A 21,446-nucleotide genomic window follows, 5' to 3' on the forward strand; every position below is an offset into this window, starting at 1 on the left:
CAAGCAAATGAAATAATTCCATTGCCTCCCCATCTCCTTTGTTACACAATGAAGCCTATTGTAAGGGTGTATCAGCAATAGATGTTTCTTTTGTTTGAGCTGGAGGGTGGTAGTGGTGGAATTTTAATTTTTTTGAGTGCTTGCAAGTGCTTAAGGAGCTTTTAAGTTTATTAAACTTTTTTCCAAGCATTGGAATATGTTTTGGATGAGAATTACTTGAGTCTGCCAAGCACAGAGCTGTATTTAATTATATGTGAAGTAAGATTTTGGTATTTTTATTAATGGAACATCCACATTTGCTTTGGAATTGTTAATCACTAGAAATGTCAAAGTGTGTCATCATTACGGGTGGGAATATGTTACTGAGAAGCAGATTTTCCAGGACTGATTGGAAAATGAGTGTACTCTGAATGAAATGTATCGAATCTTTGAAGCCAGAATGAAATGGCTTTATCCATGTTTCTTGAACAAGAGGATGATGACTTTTTTTTTCAGAAGATGAGCACTCAGTATACAGTGTTTCTGTAACTACTGTTTAACCCTTTAATCTGCCTTATGCAATGATATTTTCAATTTTATAAGGGCACAGACCATGTGGTCAGGCAAAAATTTTCATGTTTGTAGGTATCTCTTCTGGAGATGATGTCCTGATGTCCTGATGCCATCTCTTGTGAACTCATCTGTGTTTGAAAAGTGGACTTTTACTGGTCTCATTTAGCAGATAAATCTAGCTTCTTTAAAAGCAGGGATGTTGAAGAAGTGGAGAAAATGAACAGATGCTGAAATTATTACTGCATGTTATTGGCACAGTGCTCTGAACTGGCCAGACTTCTTGATGTGCTTTTTTTCCCCTTCTTCTGAAAGCTCTTGTGGGCTTTTTGGCTGTGTCATTAAATTATGAAGTGAGCAGAGATGAACAAACCTTAGATAGACTGCAGCAGTAAGAAGGAGAGGAGGGTTTTCCAGTGTTTTACTGTAAACAGTATGATTTACTAGTAAACAAAGGAAAATCAAGTGTATGTGATGAAATGCAGCTAAAATGCAAAAGTTACATTAACTCTGGTACTTTTCTGGCTTGAAATATTGGAAGATCTTAAATGTGTTGTGTTAAATGGCTTAACTGAAAAGCAAAACACTTTTTATTGCACATTATTCACTAGAATATAGCCTTGCTTGTGAACTTCCACATATTCACTGGCGAGGTGTTTGAAGACTTTGTTTTGAAAAATATATTCCATAGTGCACAGTTGGTTTGAGCTATGTTCTTATTCACTTCCTTACTTAAAGTATCCAAGTTCCACCTAGCATACACTTACTTTGTGATAGATTGGCACTGATAGTAGTATCAGATTTATTTATAAGTAACTTCACTCTTTCATTGCTTGCAGGATGCTGGAATATGGTATTTGTTCCACAGGATTGCTACAGGAGATTCTCATAGTTTGGCCACTGAAACCAAGTCAGAGCTTACACCCCTAGGAATCTTCTATAACAACAGGGTTCACTCTAATTTTAAGGTAATTTATTATCTCATTAAAAAAAATCATCTTTATGTGTAAATATTCTAAATTGGGAATTGTCTTTTACATTTTAAGCTGGTTACATGATGAATTCATGCTGTGTTTGAACTACGTTATTATATCTAGGTGTTGTAGAAAGGTATATAATCATGTGTGTAGTTTCCTGCCATGTTTCAGGTATTAACTTTTTAATATCCTTTTAAGGCAGAACCCAACTAAAATCAACGCATGCTTCAAATGAAATAAATTTTCTCAGAAGTAGCATTTCAGATGCTATTCTCTTACTGATGGCATTGTTTTCTACTCCAGAGAAAGCTGACCCTTGAAACATCAAAGTTTATTATAGCTGTCATTCATCTAATAGCTTCTTGGAACAGCTGTGACTTTCTTCCTGTCTCTAATGTGCAGTAACCTAGGTGTTTACACATGGTGGCAGTCTCTGAATAGAGATTATGCTTCTAGGTTACCTTCAGGAGCCCAGCCATTGGCAACAGGGTTTTTTTGAGGGTTCTAAGCCTACCTACAGGCATCCAGCATTGTCTTAGAATGGAATCATAGTTTTATCATACATACTTTCATGTATGTGGCTTTACTGTAATTTTTTCACATGCAACTAAGTCCTTTAATTATTTCATTTGGAATCTCGCTCCTCTGTGTCTGTGTGTGTGCTTATTTGTATATATATATATATATATATATATATATATATATATATATAAAAATATAATGACATTTACAAAGCCATCTAAATATTAATTTGTGTTTGAAGTTTACGTAGTAAACGTAGTAAACATAGTTTACTACATAGTAGTACTACTGATCCTGAAGTTGTACTACTGATCCTGAAGCTTACTACATAGTAAACTTCAGGATCAGTAGTGGATTTATATTTTTAACAAATGAAACTGATTCTACTTGACAGTTGAGTGTTGGGGATACCAAAAATGATGCACTGCTTCATAGAAGTTGTGTTAATAATGTGTTTGGGACTGCAGGGCACTTGTTCAGATTGGAATTAAAACAGACTGAATACAAAAGTGCATTGTAAAGGAAAAGTTTTTCAGCTGTATGGGTCATACTGTCTTCAAACAAGAGTAGTGATTTGTGTGCTAAAATTCCATGTTAAAAGGGCAAACTCCACTGGTAGGTCTCAGGATCCAGTCTTGTAGGAACATTCAATTGTAATCATAATTTGGATCAGATGTGGAAGTAGCTGCAGGTATTTGTGTATGTTAGTCAGGATAAATGCATATTTTTGCTTCTTTCTGCTTCTGTTTTCTCAAATTAATTCATAGTGGATTATTGAGTTTCAAATTGGTGATTGCTTGGGCAAAAATCCACTTCAGTGGTGAAGGTAATTTATAATTTTAAATACAAAGCATTTTTCACAGTGTGGGATTTGGGTTTTTGGTTTGTTGTTTTGTTTTGTTTTTTTTCCCCCATTAGTGAGAATATTTTGAATTCACCTCAAAACTGGATTCTTGATTTTCCAGAACAGCATCTGGAAATAAGTGCAAAACCTCAAATAGTTAGACATTGTGAAAGAAATCTGAAATGAACTGTAATGATTTTCCATTGCTCTTTTTTTTTTTTTTTTCCTTTTTTAAATCCCAAATTAGTGAAAACAGATGTTTTTTCTCCCTTTAGACAACATGCCAGTTAAGGACAAATAGAAAGATATGGGAGTTTCTAATATGTGAATTGAATGCAATGTAAAATTTAAAGTTTAAAAATGTACTGGTTGCTCTAGCTTTTAGTTTTGGGTTGCATGAATTTTCTTTCCTTGCTTGTTTCAGGCTGGTTTGTTCATTGATAAAGGTGTTAAAACAACTAATGCTAGCGCTGATGATCCCAGAGAATATCTTTGTTTGGATAACAATGCAAGGTAAAGGATATTTTCTTTCAAGTGAGTGAAGAATCACAAAGTTCTGAGATTGCTATTACATTCACATGAGGAAAACTAATTTTAAAACTATAATTATTTATAAATAATAACCGAACAATAAATTAATATATTTCCCCCCCATTTGTTCATCTGTTTTGGGAACTTCAGAGCGTGGAGCTATTACTTCTGAACCCTTGCTCAGGGTAGTTTTCAGCCTCTTAGGAGACATCATTTCAAACATGTTCTACTGTCGTGCTTAAAGTATTTTATGGAATTGCTGCTTTTACTGTCTTTAAAATCTGCTCTTCTGATTTATGTCTCAGTTTTAAATAATTATTAGAAAAAGGCTTAATAGAGCCAAGTAATACATCCGCTTGGCTTTCCTACCAGTGAATGCTTCCTGCCATACCTTTTGGACTTGGAGATCATAGCTCAGTGGTAGTTTTACTAAAGGCTGTTTGCAGAGATGGAGCAATCAACCACATTTTCTTTAGTTTACAACATGAGAGAGTTTATGGAGAGTTTAGAAAAACTCTGTTATCCTGTGCCTGCTTACTCTTAGCCTGAACTTCAAATAAAATTTGTATATTGGTATAATGACAACAAAATTTGTATACAAATAAAATTTTTATATTGGTATAATGACAACAACTGTATCTGTGAACATTTTATTATAACAACTAAGCATGAAGGCCGACAATATAGTTCATATGAGTATCCTTAGTTCTGATTGACCTGTTTTTAGGATGAGGCTAGTTAAATGATAGTTGCAGGTGGAGAGAGAATAGTTCCCAGTTTTGGCAATATTTGGTTCATGATTTGGACAAGAAGTCACTAGTTTGATATTTTAATGGAAAACTTATATAATCCTCACAGATTACGTCATTCAAAACAATTAGACAAGAGGAACGTATGAGGAGCAAAATGAGCTGTGAGAACCTGTAATGGGTTGACAGGGCATCAGAAGAGGATAAGAGAAACTCAGTGCATGAGAGATGGGTTTCATGTTTTGCAGCAGCCAAAGAAGTAATAAGGCACTCTCTAAGTACATGAGGCCACTAATTGTTGTACATGGACCCAAACTAGAGGGATTTAAACATTAATTGAGGAGCCCAAGACTGTCAACAAAAGGAAAAATAAAAATTAGCCATTCTTCCCTTCCTCCCTTGGGGGGAGGCAGGGCAGAGTGAAACTGGAGTACAAAGTGATTGGGATAAAGGTCACATATATTTCTTCATCTGCCTCAAAATGGATTTTTGTAATATTTTTCTTAATTGATTACTTTTTGTTTGGGAATAGTTTTGTTAGGAATAGTCAAGTGAAAGCTTCCACCAGCCTTTAATCAGGTTGTTTCTTCCTGTTGTCTAAAATAGATTCCAGCCATAACTTTCTGTATAAGACCATCTTGATAGCAATGTGGAGTGTCTGGGTTGGAATAGAAAAGTATCTTGAGTGTGCTCAAAGAAGAAGCACTCCTTGACATCAGAAGAGTTTGAAAGAGCATTTAGACAAGCTGCCAGCCTTTTTTTGTATAGTGCATGTCAGGCCTATGTATCCTTCCAAGGAGCTTTAATTCCCTCCGTCAAACATTCACATTAATGCTGCAGTACAAGTTGGGGGAGAGTACTTTGGAGAGAGCAAAAATGAAAAGCAAGGGGATAAAAGCAGGTGAGATGCAGCTAAAGGAACTCGGGGAGATTGAGCAAAAGTCTGTGAGAGTTACTGAAGAAGAGAAGTTTTATGTTCCTGCTTCTTTTTACCCCAAAAAAACTTTCCCTGAAATAGAGAGATTGAGATGCGCCTGGTTTTTGGCTTATGTAATTGCAACCATGAAGCAGAGTGGATTTTGCCCATCAGATGAGCATGAGTCTTTATCTTTCAGGCTTTCTCAGTCCAACATGTATCACATGTGTAAAGCAAACAGTATTCTTATGTTGAGTTGTTTTTTTTTTTTTATCTGTTCCAGGTTTCGACCTCATCAAGATGCAGACCCTGAAAAGCCCCGAGTTGCTGCCCTGATTGACAGATTAATCTCTTTCAAAAACAATGATCATGGGGCGTGGGTCAGGGGGGGGGATATCCTCATTCAAAACTCTGGGTAGGTATCCAGAAGCAAATAGCTGTTGTTAAGAAGCTTCCCCTGAAGCTTTGTTCATGAAAATGTATTACAACAGGGTTGTAAGAAAAGACTAATGCTTACCTCTAAGAACGTCTCAGTATCTTGAACAGCTTTCACACCATTCCACTACTTTAAACGAAACAAGTTTATATGTGATTAGATGAGAGCCTGCCTTAAAAGGCAAAAAGAAACCATGTAATAAAAAGAATTCTAAAAGTTGGTTGAGACAGTAAGTTTATACTGAGGTATCTATGGTAAAATAGGGGTTTTTTTAGCAGCAAAATTTTTATATGCATTAAGTGTGTGCTGGTTCTAAATTCCATTAATAGAAAAATAAAGGCTTTTTTCTGTGCATGGCAGGATGTACTTTTATAGTAGCTTATTGTAGGATAATCCAGAAAATATGACTGAAGCTTTGAACTTTCTTTTAGGTTTGCAGACAATGGAATAGGTTTGACATTTGCTAGGTAAGTACTTTATGTTAATCACTTCTGGTTTTTCTTGTCTAGAATCTTAGAAAATATACATCCATCTATTAAAATTAATAGGTTTACTTAAATAAAGTCATAGTTTTATTTTTGGGCCTAGTTCTATTTCGAGTAGTGCAGCTGATGTTATAAAGGCTGTAAGCTGACACGGCTGCCAAAGCCTGCACTTCACTTCAACCTGTGCTTGGTTTACACCACGATTTCCTTCCTTTTTGCCAGAAGGGATACATTTATCCACATATTTTTGGTATTGTATGATTCCTTAGGCATTTTGTTTTTTCCTCCTGAACAATTGAAAGTGAGTATTGGAAAAGAAAGAAGATGAGCATTTTGAAGGGGGCAGAATCTCTTTCTAATAAAACAAAATCAGGTAAATTAAGGAATAGGCCAAAATTGCTGCCATTTAGGTTATGGCCGGCTGGTTCTAGGACTGCAAAAGTAGGCTGTTAAAGAATGCCACACTACAGAGGGAGATAAAAAATTTATTGCTCAGCTGTCTGCTGGCATTTCAAACAGTTAGCCCGTGATACTGGTAATAATTAAATTTATTTTTCTCTATTGTAAATGAAGTCTAGACTGCTCTGCTTTAGCAGGACTGTTACAGAAGTAGGACTATGCCTTTGTGTGTTCATCTACTGGGGAGGCTGAGAGCTAATCTCTGATGTTGCTTTGACAGTGATGGGAGCTTCCCAAATGATGAAGGTGCCAGTCAGGAGGTATCTGAGTCGCTGTTCATTGGTGAGAGCAAGAATTATGGGTTTTCAGGCGGCCAAAATAAATATGCGGGAACTGGTGGGATAGACAACAAGGCACGCACTCTGCCTAGAAATCGGTAAGTATGTTATGGGTGAGGTAGAAATGGTACAAGAAACTTTCTCTGTTATCAGATATAAACACCCTTTTTGCTTGAGCTGTGGGAGACTAAGGCTCTGTTGAAGGTGTCACCCATTTTTAACGCTTTGTGTACAGCAGTATCACTCTCACCTTTTTGATGAGTCAGTTTTCATCTGATTCTACTACAGGTCAGTTTTCCTTGGCTAAAGTTGTTCTACTTTCTTGAAACCTTAGTTTTAACCAACGTTTGGGCCTGGAAGAAAGAAGGAAAAAGCTTTCAGGTAACAGGGTATCAAGGGTCAGTTCAGGACTAGAGGCTATATTCTTTCTGTGACAAATCCCAGTCTGTGATCATGATCCTTTTCTTTCTGGCTTGCTGTGGGACTCATTTAGCATAGTGCCAGATCCTGCCCCTGACATGAAATAGGCAAGAAAGATAAGGTAGGTATAGTCCACCCTGTTTTTTTGCTGCTTAGCCATTTAGCAAGAATTTGTTAATGTGATGGTGGTAAATGAGGTATAATTGAGAAGAATCACAGAACAGTGGAGGTTGAAAGGGACCTCTTGGAAGTCATCTTGTCCATCTGCCCTGCTCAAGAAGGACCACCTAAAGGTGGTTGTCCAGGACCATGCTCAAGTAGCTTCAGAACATCTGCAAGGATGGAGGTTGCACAACCTCTCTGTGTAACCTGTGCCAGTGCCCAGTCATCCTTACAGTGGAAAAAGTGTTTCCTTATGTTCAGGAAGAATCTCCTGTTTCTCAGCTTGTGCCCATTGCCTGTGGTCCTGTCACTGGGTACCACTGGAAAGAGTCTGGCTGCAACTTCTTTGCACCCTCCCTTCAGAGATTCTTATACATTGATGAGATTTCCATTTGAGCCTTCTGTGCTCCAGGCTTAATAGTCTGAGGTCTCACAATGTTTCCTCTAGTGGGAGATGCTCCAGCCACTTAATTATCTTTGTGGCACTTTGGATTCTCTCCAGCAGCTCCATATCTGTCTCATACTGGGGGCAAGCACTTTAGGTGTGGCTTCACCAATGCTGAGAAGATGGGAAGGATCACTTCCCTCAGTCTGTTGATGACACATCTCCCGGTGCAGCCCTGGATGCCTTTTACCTCTTTGAAGCAAGGGCACTTCTGTTTGCCTATGCTCAGCTTGATTTCCACCAGGATCTGTAACTCCTTTTTACTGATGTGTAGGGTTGTTCCTTCCTAAATGCAGGGCTTTACACTTACCCATGTTGAAGTTCATGAGGTTCCCATTTGCCCATTTCTGCAGCCTGTTGAGTTCTGCCTCGATGGCAGCACAACCCTCTGGTGTATTATCTGCTTCTTGCAGATTTTTGCCCTCTGCAGTCTTGCTATGCTCAGCACTGTCATCTGGATCATTAATGAAGATGTTGAACAAGATTAGATAGTGGCCCCAGGGATGCACCACTAGATACCTTCAGCTAGATTTCATGCCACCACCCTTTGCACCCAGCTATTCATCTAGTTTTCAGTCCACCCTACTGTTCTGTCATCCGTGCCATACTTCATGAGAATCTTGAGAGACACAGTGTCAGAAGCCTTGCTGAAGTTTAGGTAGACTGTGTCCACTGCTGTCCGCTCAGCTACCAGGACAGTCATTTCATCACAGAAGTTTTATCAAGTTGGTCCAGCAGGACTGCTTCTTGATGAATCCATGCCGATCGTTACCACAGAATCGTAGGATCAACTAAGTTGGAAAAGACTTTTAAGAGCATCAAGTCCAACTGTTACCCCAGGACTGCAAAGTCCACCACTAAACTGTGTCACTAAGGCCATCGTCCACATGGTTTTTTGAATACCTTCAGGCATGGTGACTCCACCACTTCTCTGGGTAGCCTGTTCCAGTACCTGATCACCCTTTCGGTGAAGAAATTTTCCCTAATATCCAATCTAAGCCTCCCCTGGTGCAGCTTTGAGGCCATTACCTACAGGCCACACTGTTTCTGATACAGGCCAGGATGCTGTTGGCTTTCTTGGCCTCCTGGGCACAAGCTGGCTTGTGTTCAGGCATCAGTCAGCACCCCCAGGTCCTTTTCCACTAAGCAGTTTTCCAGCCATTCTTCCCCAGGCCTGTAGTGTTGCTTGGGGTTGTTGTGACCCAAATGTAGGATACTTTGCCTTGTTGAACATCATACGATTGGCTACAGCCCATCAATCAGCCTGTCCGGATCCCTCTGCAGAGCCTTCCTACCCTCCAGCAGATCACACTCCCACCCAACTTGATGTTGTCCATGAATTTACTGAGGGTGTACTCAATCCCCTCATCCAGATCATTGATCTCCTCTGTCAGCTTATTCAGCACTCTTAGGTGTAACCCATCTGGCCTCATAGGCTTGTATATGATTAAGTAGAGCAGGAGGTCTCTAACCATTTCCTCCTGATTTATGGGGCCTTCAGTCAGCTCCTCATCTCTGTCATCTAGCTCAGGGAACTGAGTTCCCTGAGAGGGGCTGGTCTGGCTATTAAAAACAGAGGCAAATGTGGCATTAAGTACCTCAGCCTTTTCCTCATCCTCAGTCACTAGGTTTTCCCCAGTATCCAGTAGATGATGAAGGTTCTCCTTGGCCCACCTTTTTATTGCTAATTTATTTGTAAAAATATGTTTTATTATCTTTTACAGTAGCAGGCAGATTAAGTTCCAGCTGTTCCTTCACCTTTCTAATTTTCTCCCTGCATAACCTAGCAGCATCCTTATACTCCTCATAGGGTGACAGTCCCTTTTTCCACTGGTGATAGATTCTCTTTTTTTTTTTTCCTGAGTTCTAGCAATATCTGTTCAACCAGGCTGATCTCCTCTGGTTTGACTTTTGGCACATGGGGACTGCCTGCTCCTGTGCCTTTGATAGGAGAGGACTTGCTTTACTGATTGTTAGCTGAAACAAACCCAAGTTGAACTTTAACTAAACAATACCATACGTATGTCAAGGAGGAACAAGACAATTGGTAAAGAACATTCTTTACCTATCTGGTTCCCTGAACTAGGTACTGTTGTTCACAAAGTGCCTCTCCAGCTCAATGAACTGGGAACCATTCTTCACAAAGTCAGAAGAGAGGCCAACCTAAGGCCATAAAAGGAAGATGAGAAAAGTTCAACCAAAGGTCAACAAAGATACGATCACCAGGGGTCCCAAAGACCCTTGGGACCCTTACTTAAAATAAACTGCGCATATTCTAGTGAGTAGTAACCCATGTTAATTAATTCTGTTAAGAAATTATAATATGTATAAGATTTCTGGGAATATATGTATGAGACAGATGCTTATAAGCAAGAAACCTGTAAGAACTGGCATGCATGTTAGGAGCTATCCCCTGTGCATCCACCACCATAATAAGTAATGCTTGCTTCTTAATGCTACATTGTTATTAAGGAGTTTTATTCTCCTGACTTTTGGTGACACCTTGAGGAGTGTCCAGCCTTCCTGCACCCCTTTGTCCTTCAATACTGTTTCCCAAGGGACTGGCTCTCAACCATTCCTGATGACTTCTTGTCCTTCTTTTCCTTGAAATGGTTTTCAGGATTGGCTCTCCATCACCATCCTGGGGATCAAGCTGAAGCTCACCAGCCTTCAGTTCCTTGGGTGTTCCTTCTTCAACTTAAAAGTCATGTTTGCTTTCCTCCAGTCTGCAGGCACTACTCCCAGTTGCCACGATTAGTCAAAGACCAGGTGGTATTATTCTCCTGCTGTATTTCCAGTACTGGGGAAGGGGCACATTTGCAAAGTGACAGTGATAGCACTTCTAACAGGAAATACCAGAGAGTGTGTGTGGGGGGCTTGATGTGTTAGATAAGCACAGAAAAAGTTTTCCTTTACTAAGATCTAACCTCCAAGTCATTCTCTGAATGTTGCTCTCTTGATTCCTCTGAGAGGAAATGTACTTACAGCGCAGATTCCGGCTTATCATGGGTTTTGTTACAAGATGGTATAAATATTTACTTGCATTAACAGGACATTTCCAATCAGAGGATTTCAAATTTATGATGGACCTATTCACCTTACCAAGTGCACATTCAAAAACTTTGTGCCAACTCCAGACAGATTTACCAGTGCAGTTGGATTCTTAATGAAAAATCCATGGCAGATGACACCAAAAAACAACATTTCTCTTGTGAAGTTTGGTCCAAATGTAAGTTTATTGCAAGTTTTATTTTATTCTTGTAAATGGCTTTCTTCTTGCTGTATTTAAAATAAATATCCAAGGGCCACCCCTAGGTCATCTTTTCCATACATCCCTGCTAGAGAGTTTCCTTATTGGTTGGAAGTCACCAGGGTGTATCCTTTGTCTCTGGAACAAAAAAGTAATTCCAACCGAGATGTAGGGTATGTTGCAATAATAATCTCTTTCATGGCTAATGGTAAAGATGAAAGGAGATTTTGTAAGGTATGGTATATCCTTAATAATAGAATTTTCAGTTGCAAACATTAACACTTCAGAAGTAAGACCTGGCCAGGGCCTGTTACTAAAAATCAAAGTATCTGTTTTTCTGTCCTTTCCGTAAGGTTTTTAATCAACTTTGTTAAATTCCTGTGATTCTACAGGTGTTCAAGTGTGTTAGTCTGTGCTTTGCCTGGGGAGAAAAATAAATATTTTAATTGTTGTTGCCAGGTTTCTTTGAAAGCCTTCTTTGGAAAACCTGGTCCCTGGTTTGAAGAAGGAGATCTGGATGGTGACAAGAACTCAATATTCCATGATCTGGATGGTTCAGTGACTGACTACAAGAATACCTATGTGGGCAGAATGGATAACTACTTGATTCAACACCCCGAATGCATTAATATTACAGAATGGAGTGGAGTGGTTTGCAGTGGGACCTATGCACAGGCTAGTACTCCTGTACCTTTCTGTTTGGGGCAAATCTGCAATACAAACAACTTGTGAGGGGCAGGAGAAGTCTTAGGAACTGCAAAATCAGCTATCTTTAAATTTAAAAATTCTTCAAAGTTTTAAAAATACTTTTATGAACATTACACTTTTCAGCCAGTTGCGTACATCATGTTCCCTTCAGCACGCAAACTGGGACTACAGTATTAAATGCTGCAAGGTAAAATCAAACGTGTATGCAATGCCAGCAGTTCTATATTGTGGCCCTATCCACAAGAACATTTTTTCATTGGAGGTGTTTTCTTCCACTGGAGCTGTCTGTCTTATTTTCACAGAGTGGGGTCTTAAGGGGTGCTTTTTTATTATGGGGTTGTTTTTGTTTTTTTCTTCAATGGAGATGTTAAGTACCACCTATGAATACAAATCTCATGCAGATCTGATTCACGTTCTGGTTCCTGTTCTGTACAACTTTGGCCAAGTACCATAGCTGATTCTATTTTTTTGGTGTTGTTTTTTTTTTTGCTCCCTCTCTCCCTCCCTCTGTTTTTTGTCTGCAAAATGGGCAAAATCTACAGTAGTTTTTTTTTTTTTTTTTTTTTTTAATAGGGCTTTTCTTCAGGACATTTTTGTATTGCATGACTCAGAACATCAGATTGTAACTTTTTGGATAATTACTGATTATTACTCACTATTTCTTTTTGCACAGTGTCCTAATCTTTCCTCTTTTCTTTCATCCTTCTTAATACCATATAGGTTTATGTCCAAACATGGAATGGACAGAATCTGTCCATGACTATTGTACGAGATGAGTACCCATCCAACCCCATGGTTCTCCGAGGTATCAATCAGAGAGCTGTCTTTCAACAGTACCAGCCAGTAGTGATGCTCCAAAAGGGCTACACAATACATTGGAATGGAAAAGCTCCGAATGTCACCTATCTTTATCTCATTAACTTCAACAAGTATGTTTATGTTCTTTAATGTCATTGGTCCATAAGGCAGTACTGAAGTAATGTTCTGCAGAATTAGCATGTGTGAGAGTTTGCCACCATCAGTAAGACTGGATCTTAGGTTGGGGTTTTTTGTGATTACAAATGCTAGAGTATGAAAAGCAAGGATGAAACAGTAGACCTGCACCTAAAGTTAAATTTTATCCGGGACAGTGTCTTTTAGAAAAATCCTTTGGAGAAGAAAGCATGCAAATAGTGAAGTTGAGCAGGATTGGAGTTCAGTAGTTTAGCATACCTGATTTTGTTGTCAGAAAAACTTACTAGATGTCTAAAGTATAAAATGAAGTATATTCTGAGAGTATCAAAATTACTGTAACCTTTAATCAAACTGTATAGAAAGGCAAGAAAGATCTTCTGGTTGAGCATTTAGGAGCTTTTTCTGCTCCTGTTACTTGTATTTTGAGTGATTTGTTTGCTGTGTCATGTCTTCTGAACTGTTCCTAAGGTTAAATCATAGGGTTTTTTTGGTTGGTTTTTTTGTTTGTTTGTTTTAGGAATGACTGGATTCGTGTTGGTCTTTGTTATCAACCAAATACAGATTTTGTTATAGTATTAGAAACCTTCCAAAGGCGGTCATCTGCTCTGTCAAGCAAGGTAGAGCGCTACATGCCTGTATCTTCAATGGTGGAGCTCGAAAAGAATCGATCAGACAAGAAGTTTTACTTCGACAGCAGTACTGGGTAACTCCTTGTAACTTGATAGTGTTGGAAGATGTTCTTTAACCTTAAAATGACCAGTTTGATAGTGTTAAAAACAACTGATTGAGATACCTCATAAGAGTAAAGCTATTGTGAACGAACCCAAAGCTTATTTGAAAGAATATGTGACTTTGAATCTCCAAATTACAGTGGTTGTCATTTTTTCCAAGAGTACCATAGTTGCCACAGATACTCCTACCCCATTCCTGGGGAAAAAGTGTATCTGGCATGCTGCAGAGGAGCGTCTTTCAGGAAGGAACTTAAAAATCTCTAAGGAAAAATTGTGCCTTCTTGTTAACCTGAAAATTCTAGAAATTTCCAAGAAGTTTTCTGTTCCAAGAACATTTTAAGGATGTATCTCTGAAAATCCTAATCCATTTACAGCTTTCTCAAAAGTGCTTAAAAGTCCTACTTTCTGAAAAATACTCATGAAAGAGGCCCCTTCTGAGATGTTTTACTCAAAGCTGACTGTATCTTAAATAAGTCCTACGTACGTCACTTGCGTGTTTAGCGAATGTTCTTTTCTCATTCATAATTTATTTATTTTGATCCTTTATCTGTTACTTTGTAGTAAATGTGCAGGTGAATGTAGCTTTTGAAAAGACGTTTGTTTCCTTTTCTCTAAGAGCTACAGTGGTAAGTCAAATATGTAACAAAAGAATTACCAGTCTCCATGTACTGTGAACATTAATGGCCACTGCCCCCAGCTGCATTTCGAGGCATTTGCAGCAGTACAGGTGCATTGTTCAGTGCTGGTGGGTGAAGCTGAATATCCAAAAAGTTACTGCTGGCTATCTGCAGAGATCTGTGATCAAAGAAAACATGTATGCTCAGCAATTTGGTTTTTGTTTCCTGCAAGCCACTGGTTTGAGGAATGGCTGTTGTTTTCAGAGAATATGCATTCATAATGATGTCTCCTTTAATTGTTAGGAATTTCAGATATATCAGTAGAGACTTCCGAACTCTAATAAACTGTAAATAGCTTTAAGTGTCTTCTACAAAAGTGAAGAAGTGAATACTGTCATTTCTCTTCTTCTGAAAATAATGAAATATAGCTGTTAGGTTTAACATAAATGTGTTCTTTCAGTAATTGACCTAGAATCTTTTTTCCCCCTTTTGTGTAGATTACTGTTTTTATTTCTTCAAGCCAAATATAATAGGGATGGTCACAGTTATTGCTCATCTCAGGGATGTGAAAGGATCAAGATTGTGACCAAAGATTCAGCAAAAGGAATCAGTAACTGCATGGCAAAAGCTTACCCAAAGTACTACCAACGACCAACTGTCATAACACAGATGCCAGTAAAAACTACTGTACCATGTATGAAATGCGGCACAACTCAGGTAAAATAAAACAAGTGAAAACTTTGTGTTTTTACTTATTGTAGTTGGTGTTGCTGTCTGATCGTTCTAAGAAATTCAGTGTTTTGGCACAGAACACTGCAGCTACCAGTTTGCGATGGTCATGTTGTTTATCTCCTGTATGCTGCAAAGGCAGGGAGTTTCTTGTAGCACAAAGATTTCATTTTTTGTTTCTTGAAAAGTGCTGCTTCAGTTCTTACTCTGAGTCCTACAGGGAAGGAACGTAGGTAGGTATCTTGTACTACAGCATTGTCTGTGTGCCATGTAGGTTAGCTTTGCTGCAAAGATGTATATGGTATTGGGCAACCTGCTCTCTTCTTTTTCAGATCTTTGCTTATTATCATGAACTTGAAATTGCATTTTCTGTTTTAGCTGAGAAAAATTTTGAAAGTAAGGAATAAAGTAGGTTACACTATGCATCATGATACTTGTTAGCATTGCTATTTCTATAAATAATACCACTGGCAAATTGATGCATTTGCTTTGTAGCAGTGGGCAGTCTGTTGTGAATTGTCTGGCATGGTAAAGTGTTGAAGGCAGACGGATATGTGTACTTAACATGTTTCATTTGATATCCAGATGGTGTTCACCAGTGACCCTCACAAAAACTACCTCCTTGTGCAGATTAATTCATCTGGTAGAAAAGAGTTAAGCAGAGGTCAGCAGGCATTTATTTCTGTAAGTATTTGTTATGGTTTTGATCTTTCTTTTTAGCAGTTTCTATTACAACAGTTGTACAGCTCTGCATAATGCTGATGTCGCTTTTCTTCACTTCAATGAAAAGTGTTGGTTCATAGTTTAAAATCCAGACAGTCAAAGCCTCAGAAAATTAGGCTCTAATTCCTGTTTGTATTTGAATCTTTTACTGCCAGAGAGAAAATAATAGCAGTAAGGGAGAGTTTAAAATCGTCAGATTCATGTTGCAGTCTGGATGCATATACGTCTATTGATGGCTGCTTTGGGGGAAAACCCCAAACAAAACATGCATACAAAAAAAGAAAAAAAAAGACAAAAAAGACAAGCAAACAAACAAACCCCTAGAAACACAAAACACAAGCAAAGATCTAAACAACCTGTTGGTTAAATCCATGTGCTAACAGATTGGTGAGTTAATGGGATGAATCATTCAAGCAATTAAGCTTTGCTAAAACTCCGTCAAAATGGCAGTTACTATAGAATCCATGGATATTTCTGTATTTATTGTGATGCAGTCCTGATAAGCCTATAGAAAGTAGTTTTATAAAAAGAAGAGTTTCGTCTCTTCTATTCAGATGCAGGAGGCTTGCATGTGATTCCACAATAACATTTACAGACATCTTTGCACCACAAAGCTCAGTCTGTATGTGGCTTTCATTTTGCAGTGTCAGTGCATTAGCTTGGTAGAAATAGTAAAACCCCTGAGTTTAGACAGACAAATAGCCTGTAGGCAGCATAACTGTAGCAGCTGCAAATTTCTACAGGAACGTGTATATACCATATCCAAAGCAGTAAGAGTGCTGTGTAGGAAGAAGCTGGGTTGGAACTGGGCTGCTGCAGAGACAGATTAAGTGTGCCATTGGCAAGAAGTCCAGCTAGTTCAGTATCTGAATTTTAGATATCCAAAGCAGGACCAATGTCTGAGGCAGGTAGTAAGTCACCTGAAATGTATGATCTCCCTATATAAGCTGGGGACTGAAGACTCCAGTGTAATTTCAGAATTCCTACTGAGAGTTTTCCCTCAGGGGGGAAAATGAAGACATGCCAGGGAGAAGCAAATACTTGTAAGGAAATTAGTATACCACAATCTCTAAATTAAATGAAGATTAACACTGAATGCCTTAGAATTGCCGTTGGATTCATTAACTTTAAGAAAGGAAGAAACATTTCTTTTTTCTTTTTCTCCTCCCATTCAGGTCAATGACACTATGTTTTCCTTCAAGGATAATGGTATACTTATCATTATAGTCGATTCCTGCACTGGAACAGTGTTGGGAAACAAATTATTTTCTGGAGTAGACATTAAGCATGTAAATGATTATTTAAAATCTGGAATTCCACAAAGGTATGTGTAATAACCATTTATTTCCAGTACCTCCAGTAAGCTGTAGCTCTGCTGTCTAGTGACCTAGCAAGGTTGAGGGAGATTATTTCTCCTCACTCGGGTAGGATACCACCTGCAGTACTGGACCTGCTTGAGTGAGTCTAGAGAAGGCCACAAATATTGTCAGTGAGCTGGAGCACCTTTCCTATGGAGATAGGCTGAGAGAGTTGGGCTTGTTCAGCCTGGAGAAGAGAAGGCTCAGGGGAGACCTTAGAGCAGCCTTCCAGTGGCTAAAGGGTGCCTACAAGAAAGCTGGGGTGGGATTTCTTACAAGGGTGTGTAATGATAGTACAACAGGGAATGGCTTTAAACTGACAGAGGGTAGATCTAGATCAGCTTTTAGGAAGTTCTTCACTATGAGGGTGGTGAGACACTGGCACTGCTTGCCCAGAGGTTGGGGCTGCCCCATCCCTGGTAGTGTTCAAGGCCAGGTTGGATGGGGCTTTGAGCAACCTGGTCTAGTGGAAGGTGTCCCCGCCCATTGTAGGAGGTCTGGAAGTGGATGATCTTTAAGGTCCATTTCAACCCAAACTATTCTATGATTCCGTGATTTAAATAATAACATCATCTCTGCAATAGTACTGAAAGTGAGAAAAACACATCCAAGTTGAGGGGAAAGAAGAAACACACAAGTGTTTTAACAGACAATTTAGTCTTATTTGAGAAAAATAACTCAAATTTTGAATACTTACGGTTTTCCAGTGTTCCCTGTCTTTCATCTCGAAGAGTTTTTTTTTTTTAACTAAATATCATATAATAACATTAATAACACTTCTTTGCTGAAAACAAGTAACTTTGTTTAATCAGGTCACTTAAGGACACTGACAAGAAGTACATTACTAAAAATCATGCTGTTATCTCCCTGTCTGGGGGGGGAAATTGCTTATCATTGAAGAAATAACAAAAAGCTAATGTTGGAAAAATCAGCATCTAAGTTTGGATCAATATTTAAACTTTAATTTTTTATACAAAATATTGAGCTGTATTTCAGTAACACTTTCCAATGATTTTGAAGTTAAATTTGAAAGTCAATCTAAAAAAAAAATATTTTAGGTACTGCTTTCAGAGAGGGTTGACTATTTCCATGTCATGAAATAACATCTCAGGAGTACTCTTAAGCAAGTAGACTGAGGCCAACTAGCTGTAAAAGCATGTAACAAGATATTAAGGAAACTTTGTGTTTATAACAGGTGCTGTCTCTATGCTGTCTCTGTTGCAGGTCTATTGTTCTACTGAGCACAAGAGGTGATGTAGCAATTCCTCATAATTTATCAGAAGCCTTAATGTCCCTGGGGACAGCGAAACCACCTTATCTTCAGAGCAACGGTTGGTGGAAATTTCATACTTTTCTTCGACCGCCGCCTCGGTCTGTGTGTTTGTGTTGGCGTGGTGGGTTTCTCCAAGGGTGTGTGAAAAGGATGCAGCTGGGGAAGAAGGGTGTCTGCCAGTTTGTACTGGTGTGGGCTGCTGCATTTCAGCCTTGTTTGGGGGGGGTGGAGGAGGGGCTGGGGGAGGGAGAGAATGGGCAGTCATTCAGCAGGTGGGGCAGAAGACATTTACCATTGCCCTGAAGGGCATTCTGTGAAGCCTGTTGCAAGGAGCGAAGTGAGTAGCAGTTCCTTGTGCCTGTGGATTACAGAAAAACAGCTCCAGGCTTTTTTCCCAAAGCCTGTATTTGTGCTTCACCCAGTGAATCTATTTATAAACAACCTCCTGTGCTAGGCTAGTATTTCCTGTTCTAACAAAATTTGAAGATTGAGATGGGAAGCTGTCAGTATATTTGAGGGATGATCACTTTATAGGCCACATGGGGTAGCTCTTGTCCATTCAGAGCCCTGGCACAAGTCTCGACTTGAGAAAGGTTTTGTAACTACTGATAGCTACGTTTCCAGGTTAAGATTTCAGAGTATTTGATACTGAATACTGAAAAATATCTTGCCTTGTGGGGTGTACTTGACACCGAGAGTGGATCAGTATCCTGCATGGCGGGGGGGAGGATTTCAGAGGAGCATGTGGTGTGCTTCGGGCTTGGCTGGTTCAGTAACACTGAGCTGGTTTTGTCACAGGAAGCGTGGCCTTTCTGGGCTTCAGAGGAAACTTTAAGCCATCCTGGATTAAGCTGTTTACTGGTCCTGCTGGGCATGGGCTCGTTCAGATAGAAAAGTATATCCCTTTACAACTGGAAGAGTATGGCTGTGCCAGAGCAATCAGAAGTCGGCGGAAAGACATCGAGCTTCTAAAGAAGGCTACACGATCTCATTAAAGACTAAGATGTACATAAAAGCTGGGGGAAAAATGTGAACTAACTTATTTTTTAATTTATGGCATTTTAAACTATGTTGCTATCCAAGGAATTCACGTTACTGTCTGACAGATGTTTGCCAGCATTGACTGCTTGAATGCCGATCTGCGCACCTTCTAGTTGTACAAAATATTAAAGAATTTATTAGTATTTGTATAAACAGGTTTCAGAGATTTTTCAGATGTTTGTATTTACTGTAAGTTTCTTCTGTTTAATACTCCTTTTGTATGTAAGAAGGTGTTTATAAAAGCCTTAAATTTTTAATAACAGGAATCGGAGTGCATCTTGGATTACTTGAAAGATTAACATTAAAGTTTCCATAAACAGCTTGAATTGGTCATTGTAACTTACACATTTTCACTTAGCTACTTAGGTATTTTCCTGAGGGTTTATTTAGCAGTCAGCTCAGTTACGTTCTCAGTCTGCTTTCCAAGGTGTTAAAAACATTTCCCCCCTGCATGCAGCTAACTGAAGGGGTTTAACTGCAGTAAGGTTTTTGCTTTGCTGTGTCAAAGATGAAGAGTAGGTATTCAAATACCCAGCCCAGGGCTGAGTGAGGATTATGTACCATGCAACAAAGTTTAACATGGCTGTGTGTACCGTCATGATGCACAGAGCAGAAAATTACTACCGTTGTTAATTACCACTTTCTTTACTGTTCACCTCTAAATATACAGGTGCCTGTGAGAGTCACTTCACTAAACAGTACGGGTGTTAAGGCTGCAGTCTTGGGTGCAGCTTGACTGCAGCTCACACTTTTAAAGCTTCTAGCCAGGAGGACAAAGCTGAGATACTGTTGTTGGCAATTTATTATGAAACTAGGCTTCTACTGTTGCAGTCATATTTCCTTCCTCACCTCCATCCCTCCAAAGGCTTTACCTTATAAGTGAATGAGAAGTGCTCTCAGTTCATTCAGGCATGTTATATGCTTTGCCTTAACTTCAGTTCTTTTAATATACTCATGTTGCTAGTTCCTGTTGACTTTTTATATTGGGTCCATTTCATTTCCTTGGTTTTCTTGCAGTTATTTGACCCTTTCTACAAAGAGTATGAAAATCATTTCACTGAAAACTGAGGCACAGCTGCCGTTTTTAAGGGTCCTATTTTTGAAATTATATTTCAGAGACTGTAAAGATGCATTTCACAATAGGAGACACTAGGTGCCATTGAGCTAAAATGTAACCATAGTTCTAATAAAACTGACATAGTTCCTGCTTGTATATGTTCTCATTCATTCTAGCTGGTATAATGTATGTACCATTCAGAGATGCTTTGTGCTTTGAATTCAGAATGGAATGGCTGCTGGAAATACACCTGTCTTCTCCAAAGAAATTGAAAAGCTGTGGGGATTTTTTTCTCTTTGTGTGTGTGTGTGCTTTAAAGGAGAGGAGGCACAGTAGCAAACCTATTATTCTGTTCAATTGAAATATGCTACCTCAGTGCTACAAGTAAACTGCCAATGAGAAGGGAGGGAAACACAACATAAGAGATGAACAAGTAGATGGCTGATGTAATTTTTATTGTAAAACCCAAGCCAAATGGATGATTGTGGATTATGCAGTTGTTTTGAGGCACAGGTCTTTTATAATGTTTAAATAAAAAAAAAGGTGTTTTGTTAGGGGAAATGTGGTAAGTCTTTAAAGACTAGCTATAATGTTACTAATGCAGGTCAATGTGATTTAAATGTTCTGAGTGCAGTAGTGATAGTGTTTGGGGATTAAAATGGTTTTAAGACTTCCACTGTTCTGTGGGTCATGTTCAGCAGAGAAATACTGATGAGGTAGTGACCTTCAGGCATGTGAAGTTTGCCATTATTTATGAGATTCTGCTGTTCTAAGCCATCTTGTAAAAACTGTACTAGAAAGTGTCAAGGGTATTCTGGGGTAGGGTTTACTGGTGGGCAGTTGGACCTGAAGTGTTGTCTTTTGTGTAAATTTGAACACTTGATAAATAGCATAAATAAATTTTTACATCTGACAAGACAATGCTATCTTGGATCTCTTTTGTTCTTGCATCAGGTAATTCTGTAATGTATGCTGTGTGAATTACAGACTCATAGAATGGTTTGGGTTGGAAAGGAACTTCAGATCATCCAGTTCCAACCCCCTGCTAGGGTCAGGGACACCTTCCACTAGACCAGGTTGTTCAAAGCTCTGTCCAACCTGACTTTGAACACTGCCAGGGATAGGGAAGCCACAGCTTTTCTGGGAAATTTGTGCTAATGCCTCACCACCCTCGCAGGGAAGAATTTCTTCCTAATATCTGTTTAAGTTTTAACCCATTACCCCTTGTCCTG

At 38.9% G+C, this 21,446-nt stretch overlaps 1 protein-coding gene across 3 annotated transcripts in view; it reads left to right on the top strand.

Moving 5' to 3' along the window:
- CEMIP2 (cell migration inducing hyaluronidase 2) overlaps window positions 1–21,135 on the top strand; it is a 61,099-nt gene extending 39,964 nt beyond the window's left edge. For all 3 annotated transcript variants that reach the window (XM_061365327.1, XM_061365325.1, XM_061365326.1), the window contains exons 11-24: window positions 1,389–1,517; window positions 3,317–3,405; window positions 5,372–5,503; window positions 5,956–5,991; window positions 6,689–6,844; window positions 10,825–11,002; window positions 11,483–11,698; window positions 12,452–12,660; window positions 13,203–13,388; window positions 14,531–14,750; window positions 15,348–15,446; window positions 16,661–16,809; window positions 18,068–18,174; window positions 18,915–21,135. In XM_061365327.1, coding sequence (XP_061221311.1) covers window positions 1,389–1,517; window positions 3,317–3,405; window positions 5,372–5,503; window positions 5,956–5,991; window positions 6,689–6,844; window positions 10,825–11,002; window positions 11,483–11,698; window positions 12,452–12,660; window positions 13,203–13,388; window positions 14,531–14,750; window positions 15,348–15,446; window positions 16,661–16,809; window positions 18,068–18,174; window positions 18,915–19,111 — 2,103 coding nt within the window. In that variant the 3' untranslated portion in view covers window positions 19,112–21,135. The remainder of the gene's footprint in view (window positions 1–1,388; window positions 1,518–3,316; window positions 3,406–5,371; window positions 5,504–5,955; window positions 5,992–6,688; window positions 6,845–10,824; window positions 11,003–11,482; window positions 11,699–12,451; window positions 12,661–13,202; window positions 13,389–14,530; window positions 14,751–15,347; window positions 15,447–16,660; window positions 16,810–18,067; window positions 18,175–18,914) is intronic.
- The last annotated feature ends 311 nt before the right edge of the window (window positions 21,136–21,446 follow it).

This window comes from Neopsephotus bourkii, unplaced genomic scaffold, assembly GCF_033783945.1.
Source record: "Neopsephotus bourkii isolate Nb327-2 ecotype Australia unplaced genomic scaffold, CSIRO-AGI_Nbou_v1 NB_1281, whole genome shotgun sequence".
NCBI lineage: Eukaryota > Metazoa > Chordata > Aves > Psittaciformes > Psittacidae > Neopsephotus > Neopsephotus bourkii.